This window comes from Pinus tabuliformis, chromosome 7, assembly GCF_031772625.1.
Source record: "Pinus tabuliformis cultivar Carrire ecotype Pingquan chromosome 7, CPIR1, whole genome shotgun sequence".
NCBI lineage: Eukaryota > Viridiplantae > Streptophyta > Pinopsida > Pinales > Pinaceae > Pinus > Pinus tabuliformis.
In genome coordinates this window covers 1730888622-1730899838 of record NC_142293.1, presented here as the reverse complement: position 1 = coordinate 1730899838, position 11217 = coordinate 1730888622, and the positions used below count along the sequence as shown (strand labels likewise).

Sequence of the window (11217 nt, the reverse complement as noted above, 5' to 3'; positions counted from 1 at the left end):
ACATCTAGGGTTGCTCTGAATCTATCACATGTACTTAAGTAACTCAATGGCTTCTCACTAATCATATCATATCATAAAGGCATTTTGAATCACACTAGGGTTCTAGTGCTATAGAACCTAGGCCCTTTTGAGTATCCAAGGCCACTCTGTGGGTTTTCTCTCAAACCTTAACTATTTGTAAGAACAAGTGTTCCTTAGGGTTTCCTTCAAACCCTAATATTCTTTTAGGTCTCCAACATCTTCTTGTCTTACACTCTGCTTGATCAAGAAATCCATTGTAGGTGTCTACATGGGAGGGGTGATCTCAATGACTTTTCTTCAACCCAACTCTGATACCATGCTAATTTTTAGGGCTAGATTGAGCTCTGCAGTAGACAATCATATGTCACTATCATAAGGGTACTGTCACACAAGGACATTGCCATATATATGACTGTATTGAGCAGTGGAAATGACCTCTAAATATAGTACACAAACTGACAATCTTCCTTAATACCTTTGCATTTGTTCCTCTAGAGATGCGACCTTAACCCAGTGATAGTCCTGAAATTTCAGCCCTCTAAAATATGCCATACGGCCCTCTCTGGTTAATAGTAATGGGGCTTGGCCCTTTCCAAAGAGACCCTCCTCCTGTGGTCAAGATAACATGGAGATATGCATTAATACAAAACCCATAAACTCGGACATCTGTTCCTTGAGTCTATCCAGATCAAAATGACAAAAGAAGACCAATACAAGACTCCTCCAACTCGCCTAGGGCATAGAAGGCCTGTGACTACCTGAGATCATACGAACCTTAGATTAGAAGAGAATGAGATGTGTTAATGTGTATTTGAATGAGCTTCAAGTTGGTCTATTTATATAAGTGTTGGAGGTGACAAGTGGTCTCTAATGACCCTCCCTTAAGTGAAGCCGACATGAAGAAAAACTTTTCAATTTACACTTAATAATCTTCAAATATCTTGATGATGGCTTGCCCAAGTAAAGTTGTCACATCAAATAATAATAAGAGGATAGCCAAACACATCAATAATAATAATATTTCTTTTGTCCAATTTGAATTCATCTTTGGAGCAACATGGGCTTCTTTTGGGGTAGATGGGTTTCTCATGGGAAATTCATCCCATATCTGCCCCAAATTTCAACAATGCATTTATTTTGTATGATGCTTACTTTCTGAAATTCCTAGGTAAATTTTTTTATTGGGAGTTTTGAGTATATCTTGGATATTTTTTGAGAAATATTCTTTTATTGTTCCCTAGACATGTTGGCGATTGTCCAGCCATCCCCATATCCCTGGTTTTTCCTATTCTAGAAACTCATGCAACATATTTTTATACCCATTTTGGGTTTCTCTCGTGCCAGGTTGTTAAACATGGAATCTTGGGTTGTTTCTGGGAATCTGGCATTTCTACAGAGTTTGTTGCAAAATAATTTCTCCGGATGTAATATAGATAGCTGAGTGCAACATTTCGTAGAAGTGATGAAGGGCGTTTCTGCACATTACAAATTGATAATGTAGTCATTAACATATAAATTGGATTTCTGTTAAGTGAAGTGGTAAATAACAAATGCTTGTTATGACAATAGTTAAACTTTTGATATTGTTGGGACTTGCTGCAGCAAATTAACATTCATTTCCTAATCCCCGTGCATGTTTGAAATATTTTTCTCCAAAGATGTTTTCTTATTCACATGCTTCCTTGAATTTCTATACCATTGTGCCTTAACATTTGGTCATGATCTCAATTTGATTGCCAATTATATGCCCTGTTGTTAGCCTTGTACTCCACTGTAGTGACTTCTCAATTGTTATCGTGTATCATAACTTTGTTGATTTATTTATTCTGTTATAAACCTTGCTTATTAACTTTGTTTTCACCTCCAGTGACCTCTCTGTTCTTGCATCTATAATACATCTTGTTTAAATAAGCAATAGGGTTTTGTTCTTCTAAACTGATTGGAAATCTAAGTACTGGTTAGCTGGGTAATTGAATAATTTTCAGTATCTACTGAGGCTGAAAATACTGAAAAATAGCTTTCTTATTGTGCAATGTTTCATTAAGTGCCAACTTCTTTTTACGGCAAGGACTTGACTGTTAGTTCAGAAATCTTGACATATCAACCCTTATTCAGCATTTACCTTTTTCGTTTTTAATCTTGAAATATTCAGTTGATAGAATTTGATTATTTGGCACTTTGTTTCTTTATGTGAACACAATGATACTTTAATCCATTCCTATGTGTAGGAAGAAGAGTTCCAACATACAGCATATGCCACAAATGCATACATTGTACGTGGACCATTATCAAAGGGGTTGCTACAAGGCAAGTTACTGTTACTGTTACGTTTGTCCATATAAAAGAATTGATGATGTTTTATTTTCTCTCTATTACATTTTATAATCATTAAGGATTTTGTGTAATAGATATAAACATGGCACTTCTTTTCATGCCATATAAACTTGATTTTTCAATGTTATCTTATAGATGTTCACTTGGATGATTAACAATATTCTAAGCTGTTTAGGTGCTGCTTGTATGGCTCTATGACTAGAAATTGAAAATTTATTACTGTGCTTGTTACTCACCAAAAGTGGGTGACCCATGGGAGAATTTTTTTCACCTCATTTGACAGACAGCCAGCCAGCATCCCCATGATGGTCTTTAAAGAGCTTTATACCATGGTTCTCTGCCTATTGCTCTGGTTAGTGCTCTCGCCCATGTAGCGTTCTTATTGAGGGAAGGTGGGTCATCTATCAACATGTACTCTAACCATTCTAACAATCATGTGCTTTTATTTGATGTTAAGGCCATATTAATATGAATCACAGGGAAAACTAGATGATTGACTGCTCCTAATTGTATCCTTGTTTCCACACTTCACTTTGGATGTTAGCCTCTGAATCTAGTTCAATGGGACCTCCTCTAAATCCTTATGGTTTAGGAATGGAACTATTAGGGGGAGCTGATTCATATAGTGTGTCCATTAGTAATCCATACTTAATCATTTTTCCCTATTATTCATCTCGATTCTTTGGGATGATTGTCATTGGTCATTGTGATTGGCACCCTATGTTAATTATCCAATGAACTTAGCACCTGAAAATTCATTGAACTAGTAGATTACAGATCTACTGAATGAAAGCACAACTAAGTTCTTAATTAGTAGAAGCAAAAATTCAAATTAGCCAATCTCAATCTTAATGACACAAAGTCTGCCCAATGAACATCTCTTAATTAAAAACTCAGATGTTGTTTGTGTTCTCTTCTTGGGATAATTGCCCAACTAAGAAATATAGATTACAATATACCTTGGATTTGATCCAGCAAATCAATCCCTAGATCAGTTATCGATCCTTTCGGTTGATCTAGATCTCCAAGTTCCCCTTCTACACTTCCTTGGACTCAACAGACTAGAGTATCACTGTTACGAATATAATTATGTAAAAAGTAATACATATAGATAATAAATAATAAACATAATAATATGTAAATAAGTAATAATTAGTTAAACAAAGGGGCATGTCTAAGGAGACATGGCCATTCATAAAGGGACACTTGCTGGTATATAAGCAAGCCTCTCACTCTCAATTGTATTATCATTCTCATTCATACATTTTAATATATATTCTTGTACCTCAATGGAGATCTTTATATTCCAAGTCTTATGGGGTATTTAACAAGAAGAACGAACTTTGTTCGCTTCATTTGGTATCAGAGCAGTTCGATCCTCTAGCATTTTCACCGTTGCACAAAGCCACGCTTTTCAATCCAGGTCCTTGGCCATCGAAATGTGTCAACATCGTTGTCATTGAAGCATTTCGCTACTAGAATTTGATGTTTTTCCATATCGCCATTTAGGCCTTTGGCCATTTGATAAAAGAAAAAAAGAGCAAAAAGAAATAAAGAATAAAAAAAATCAAAATTTGACATATAAAGTAAAAAAAAAAAAATTATTAGAAAAACAACAAACATAGTTTGATGTAAATTTTGAAGGAGAACATTCATATATATAAAAAAAGGTTCTACATTATTGATAAAAAATGCATGATAAAGTCAAAAGGGAATCTTTCCAAATATCTTTAAAACTATACGTAAGAAGAGAAAGCGTAGATAATATTATCTTGATTCTTCATTAAGTGTTTTACAAGCTCGTGGTATTAGCAACCCGTGGTAATTGCCCATGGTATTTTCAAGGTAAAAGAAGAACAAAAGGAATACAAAATCTCTCTATGTGAATGGTAAGTTTTATTTTTACGTGGAGAAAATTAACCAAGGCAAAGGAACATAAGTGGACATATATTTTATATTATACCCCAAAAAGATGAATAGCTACATTTCAATAGGTTTGTAACTTTTTCAGAAAGAAAAAGAAAAGATTATAAATAAAAGATATATAAAGAGAAGTTTTATATTATAAAGGGGTATTTTAAAGAAAAGTTCAAGTCATAAAATTATTGAAAATATATATAAGTAAAAGGCAGGTATTATTATAGAACGTTACTTAAAAGATCCATATATTAAAGTAGATAAAGGGTTAAATCTAGCACTATAAAGAGACATGAGGATAACAAGTTATAACAAAGGAAGGGTACTTTTTAAAAACATTATAATAAATATAAGGAGCAGTTTATTTAAATAGTGGAGTTATATTAATTTTTTTAAAAGTGGGAAAAAATATATATATTTTATAAATCAAGAAGGATATTTTTATAAGAGAAATAAAAGATTATACAAGGAAAATAATATATAAGGGGTTATAAAGTTTATACATTTTACTAAAGAAAGATAAAGGGGAAATTGTTAAGGATTCAATGCTAACGTTTTAAGGAATAATAAGTTTGAAGGTTTATTACCAATAATAATAAAAAAATGGTTCCTCCAAGAAAAAGAGTACTATGGTACAAGATTATAAAAGGAGAAAAGAATAATATTTTACTATAGAGATTAAGAAGGGTTATCTTCAGAAACCCTAATTTCATCTTGAAAAAGGCAAATGGAGTCTAATTCAAAAGGAAAGGAAGCAAAATTTTCCGATAAAAGTATTTCAATTGCAGATTGTAGATTAATGACATTAAAAGGGAATACCCAAAGTAAGGAGATTAATATCACTATCAACACAAGTCACGAGGAAAATTACATCAATGTTAATCTGATAATTCAACTATTAATTCCAGAGTCAAACATAGGAGAAAGAACAAATATTTTTGGCAAAAAAGAATATGAAACTAATGATTTACGAGTGACAATTGATCATTATGTGTACATATGGTACAAGATTATAAAAGAAGAATTTAATAATATTTTATTACAGAGATTAAGAAGGGGTTATCTTCAAAAACCCTAATTTCATCTCGGAAAAGGCAAATGGAGTCTAATTCAAAAGGAAAGGAAGCAAAATTTTCCTATAAAAGTATTCCAATTGCAGATTGTAGATTAATTATATTAAAAGGGAATACCCAAGGTAAGGAAATTAATATCACTATCACCACAAGTCGCTAGATCTTGTGGGTCTTATCAGTTCTTTTCCATCTTGGAATGCTATAGAGAACCCATTTTCTCCATCATAGAGATTGAGATCAAACTCCACCTGAGCTCTGGCACCCACAACATGCCCTTTACTTCTAGCTTAGCCCTTGACCAGGGTTGCGGGGGTGCCCCCCTACAACTGCTCTCGAATCGTGCTTCGAACAGAAGCGCTTAGGGAGCGACCTAGGGAACGTGCTGTCGCCAAAAAAGATTCGCTCCCATCTTAGTGTTGGAGCACCTATGGCTTCATCCACAATGTTAAAAGAAACCACCTCAGTGAATATCAGACAGAAAGCATGGTTTATGTACACTACAACTTGAATTTGTTGACACATTATCGTGAGTAGGCTTGATTTGATAGAGCATATATCACTTGGGACAACATTCTAGCAGAGGATAATTCGGAGGATGGAGCCATACATTTAGAAGAGTTAGAAGCATATTTCTTTTCTTTTCTTCACAAAAGCCCCCTCCACACCTTGTTAGGGATTGGGATCCAAACACAACCGAAATAAGACCTTTGGCGTCTGAATCAAGAAGATAATCAGGCTCCACACCCAACATGATGAGAATCGAGATGTTGTAACTTGTGGACTTGTTGTTGATGAAGATTATAACTACTAGATGATTGACATTATATTGTTTAATCCATGCTTTTATGCTTTTTATAACTAATTCATCATCCTAAATGCTTTTGTTGACATATATTCATCAAAATATATATGATATAAATTTGTTCCCGACCTAGAAGCTTCTAAAATTTTTCGCTCCCCGATCTCGCTTCCTCTCCCGCTTCCCGCTTCCTCTCCTGCTTCCAATAAACCTTGCCCCTAACTCAAGCTAGAATGTCACTGTTCCAATCCCCTTCACTGCATGTTTGGAACAAACTCCAAACTCTACATGCAGTTTTGAGTCCTACTTGATGAAATTCTCAAAGAAATCACATGCCCCGATTATATGTTGTGTGGCTCCATTGTCTAGCAACCAAGGTTACTTGTGAGCAGGAGCAAGGAGCGACATTTTCAAAAGCTCTTGGGTAGGGAGCGAATCAAAAGCAAATTTTTATATAATATATATTTCTATATATTTTGATTTATATATGTCAACAAAAGCATGTAGAATGCTGAATTAGATATAAAAAACATCAAAACATAGATTAAACCATATAACATCAATCATCTAGAAGTTATTATCTTCATCAACCACATCCACAAGTTACAAGTTCTCATTTATATAGCATGTAATGGTGCACATAACCAAAATAGCATTGAGCGTGATCCATCTTTGGATCGAAAATACATCAACAAATAGGCTCTAGATGGCCTTTAGCATCCAAAAAAATCATGCTACAACAAATAGCTACATATCATCAAAATCATTGCCTATCTTGGGATCTTTGTCATTAATATCACCCTCTAAGCAATTAACATAAGATAGAAAAAATGTAGCATGTCAAGTAAAGATTTTGTTTGAGTGATGGGTACATTTTTAGTAGAAAAGTTTGACAACCGATGTCACTAACATCAAGGTACATAGAGGGCTTGGTGCTCTTGATTAAATACGAGTCCCATACCCTAGCACATGACAAAATCCGATGGAAACATTGAAATCCCCCCAATCTTGGAACCTTGAAAAACTGATAAGTTTGCTGGATTTTGAGTGAGATCTAAAATTCTACTTTCTCCATATGAAATCCAATGATGTGGAAACCACTCTCAAACATCCTGAGTCATTTCATGGTAGTGTTAAACATTTAAGTAAAATGATGAAAATGAAAGTTAAAGGAGAATGTTACTTTTATTTTAAGAATTTAACATTACCATGAATTGCATATCAAGACCAGGGCCATAAGCTCGAATATTAGGCTGCACTACTCAAAAACTCTTATTTCTTTGAATTTTACTTTTTTATTTTTTCCGTTTGGAACATCTTTGTGACAATTTTTTTGTGAAAAAACTAGGGAGCGATTTTGTTTTTGCGGGAGTGTGCTCCAAAGTTGCTCCTGATTCTCTCTCACTCGGAGCATGCTCGGAGAGCGATTCGAAGGCGAGGGGGGGCACTCCCCCGCAACCATGCACCCACTAGTAATGTGCCTAAGGTAAGGTAGGAAATGTGTGAGATCTTGATTTCAAACTTCTTTGAAAACACCTCCTGAACGTCTTTTGACATAGCTATAGTTGACTGCGTGCCTTTCCCCCTTTCTTCATCTTTGGACATTGTGAAACATAGTGTTCTATCTTATGACATGAAAGGCACTTGACCTTAGTCAAGTCCTTTTTGGTTGGTGAAGTGGACTTCTCACCCCTGCTACTCGTACCTTTGGTCCTCGTTGTTTGACTAGCAAGAGCAAGACTCTCATCATCTCCATTCTTTTGTTGTCCTTCAAACAATGATTTCTCTTAGATCTCCTTTTGAGTGAAGTCATCCCACTGTTTGTTCCAATCCGGTAGCTTTTCTTGTACTAGAATGCCTATCACAAAGCTAGCGCAAGGTTTTGAGAACTCGCTAAGGGCTGTCCTTACAAGCTCATCCTCTTGCACAACTTCCCCAACAACTCCAAGTTCATCTCGAACTTGTTGAATCCTAGTGAGGTATGATGACACTATGTTTGATTCAGTCATCGTGGTGTTCTTGAGCTTCTCTCTTAACGCCAATTTTCAGTTCTTGAATATCACTCTTTTATGGGTTTATCAGAGCGGTTCACATCTCATGGTCACTATTCTTTCTTGACATATGAGGGATCACTTGATCCTTCTCACCATCCATGATGATACGTCGAGCTTTCACATCATTTAATTTATGGGCGGCGAGAGCTGTAGCATATGGAGTTGTAACCTATGTGTTTACAAAATCGTATAGGTCGTTCTCCATCAGAACCAACACTATCCTCTCTTCCATGGACTGAAGTTGTAGGCGCCATTCAACCTATCCTCGAACCTTAGATCGATTGTTGCCATATCGAAATTGCAAAATCAACTGAAAAAATATGATTGGTATGGTTTTCGTCTCTCCCTCTGAGGAGTGACATTTGCAAACGACTGTTGCAGTTTGGTGATTTGCAAGCAATTCTAGTGGCCTTAATGGTCTATGGTCTATCAACTAGGTGTTGATGAGTTGGTTGTTCTTTGCAACCACTTGACCGACGACTATTGCTCTAACTAGAAACACAGTCCATGTTGACTCGGCTGAGTTGGGCAGCTACTGTTCGACTCTTCCTTGGGCCGACTACTAACAACTCCAACTGCTCACGTGGTTGGAACTACTCTTGTGTGTTGCGTGGATGTCCCTTGTCTTTCCTACATAGCTCCAACTCTATTTGACAACAACTACTCTATCATCGACCGTCTACAGCGCTGAGTCCCATGTTGAAAATGGTTGTTATTGTTGTCAAAGGTTGTCCGATGTAGGAGAAGGTTACATAGCCAAATAGTAAATTCTAAGACCTTTTTGATGATATATGGCACACCCTCTAACTCATGGTTGAGGAGATATGAGTTTTTGATATTATTACCTTGCCAAACACAAGTCAGCACAGTCATGGGAAAGTACGCCCTGCTTGTGGAGATCAATCACACTTTATAGAGGCATGAGGAGGAGACACTTAGGCATTTGCTCAAGCCAACATAGATCTATCTAAGCAAGCAAGGAAAAGAGGGGGTTTTGAGGTTCATACCTCATGAACCATAAGTGAAGAGCCGATTTGGAGAGACTTTCTGGGGAAGGGTTTTGCCACATTTTTTAAGGGTTCTAGTTTGTTTTTGAGGTCCAGTTTAAGAGTAGAGTGGTGGAGGTTTGGGTGCTGGTTTTAGGTGTCCTTGAAGTTTGTGTATGCCGAATGCTGGTGAGGAATTGCTGGACCAAATTTATGCATGTTTGAGAGCTAATATTGAGGCAATGGAGGCTAAGTTATGGTACATTAAGGGGCCAATTTCAGGCATGTCTTTGAAGGTTGAGTTAAGGTTGCTTAAGGGCGAGTTTACACCCGTTGAGGCTGAGATCTGGCATAAGTCGAATTCTGACCTAGAGGCCAAGTTTTGATACAGTAGTGAGGTGACCAAGTCTTGGTTTAAGGCCGAGTCTTTTAGTCTTCCTTTAAGGTCGAAGTTATGGCCCTGTAGGAGCCAATTTACAATGTCAAGTTCTGCTGCTGTAAAGGTTTGTTTTAATTTTGGTTTGAGGCTTGTTCTAGTCAAGATCTACTCCTAAGGAAGACGAGTTCAAGAGCTCAAGATATGTTCTTAAGGTGACTGAGTTTAGGCCCATGTGTTGATCTCAAGTTCTTTTGCTAAGAAGGTTGGGTTCAGGATCTGTTGAGAAAACAGTGTTCTCATGTGAAGGATAGAGGGATAGTTGCAAGGAGGGCAAACTTTCTTTGAATAAGGAGTAACTCTTGAATAAGTGAGCAAGCTGTGAGTTGGAGCTCACTGAGTATTGGTGTCCTTATCCTCTTGATAGGTTGGAGCCTGCCAATTTTCAATTTTGGTCGTTAGTGAGGATTGGTGTCCTCATCTTCTTGACAAGTTGTAGCTTGCAATTTTTGTAAGTTGGTGCTTACAGAGGATTCATGTCCCCACAAATCATTGTAATAAATTAAAAATTAATTGAAATTTGGGTAGCTCAGAAGGTATTTTTGAGAGAAAAAAACCCACAAAAAGTGAGTTTGTGGGCAAAGTACCCTAATTTAGGGTTTTGACCTAAAAGAGTGGGCTTGGAACCCAAGATGATTAATATTATATTCTAATTTGTTATTGAGTGGTGAAGTGGGATTTCATGAAGGACACAGAAGGCCCCCAAGACACTTAGACAAGTGCTATAAGTATGGGCCAAAGCATTGGCTATGAGCACAAGTGCGATGGGACTTCATTTGTGAAGAATATTAGACCTTGGAGGTTAGCTGAAGCAAGGAGCCTAGCCAGGAGCAGATGTATGGTTTTTTGAGGAGGCTGAGTTTTTTTCAAAGAGGATGAGGGTCTATCCATGAAGGAGGGTCAAGCTTTTCTGGAAGGAAGAGGCCAAATTTATGTTCTGGTTAGAATCTGTAGCCAAGGGTTTACTGTGACAGTGAGTTGAGCCCTAGATCTAAGGGCGAAGGGCTAGGAGAAGCAGGTCGAGGGCCTCAGGATCTGTTGAAAAGGCTATGTACAGAGGGCTGAGTCTGAGAGGAGGCTACAATCTGCTGGAACAGGAAGTAACTTTAAGCAAGGGATCTACTGTAAGTTAGGGTTGCTATATACTAGAACAGAGGAGGCCAAGAGTCCAAAGGAGCTGACTGCAGTTGTTTTATAAGGACTGCATGGCTAAAAAAGGGAACTGAGGGTCTGGATGTAGGTGTGAAGGAGGCCTAGGACAGGTTGCAACCTAGCACAACCTGATCAAGGGCATGATAAGGACTTCATGGGGGTTGGGCAAGACTAATAAAGTAGGTCATGCACAGATCTGTGTTGGACAGTGGTTGAATAGAGGTTGCTGTAGCAGGCCATGTCCAAGAGAAGTCAGATGAGGGTTGCTAGCATAGGTTGAGACCTACAACAGGTGACAACAAAAATTCTCATAGTTGATCAAGGAGCAAAAGAATTGGCAAAAGCCTACAAGGTAGCCATAGGCCTAAGGGAGCTGGTCTAGGCTACAGGGAAGCTGAATAGAAGTCTAAAGGAGCATACTGTGAACAAAAGGAAGATTGTAGCA

At 37.1% G+C, this 11217-nt stretch overlaps 1 protein-coding gene across 1 annotated transcript in view; it reads left to right on the top strand.

The window, feature by feature from the left end:
- Positions 1 to 11217, top strand: part of LOC149255257 (ATP-dependent DNA helicase Q-like 2) — a 142017-nt gene that overhangs the window by 84089 nt on the left and 46711 nt on the right. The window contains exon 2 of the mRNA XM_089460412.1: positions 2250 to 2328. Within this exon, the coding sequence (XP_089316538.1) occupies positions 2250 to 2328 (79 nt within the window). The remainder of the gene's footprint in view (positions 1 to 2249; positions 2329 to 11217) is intronic.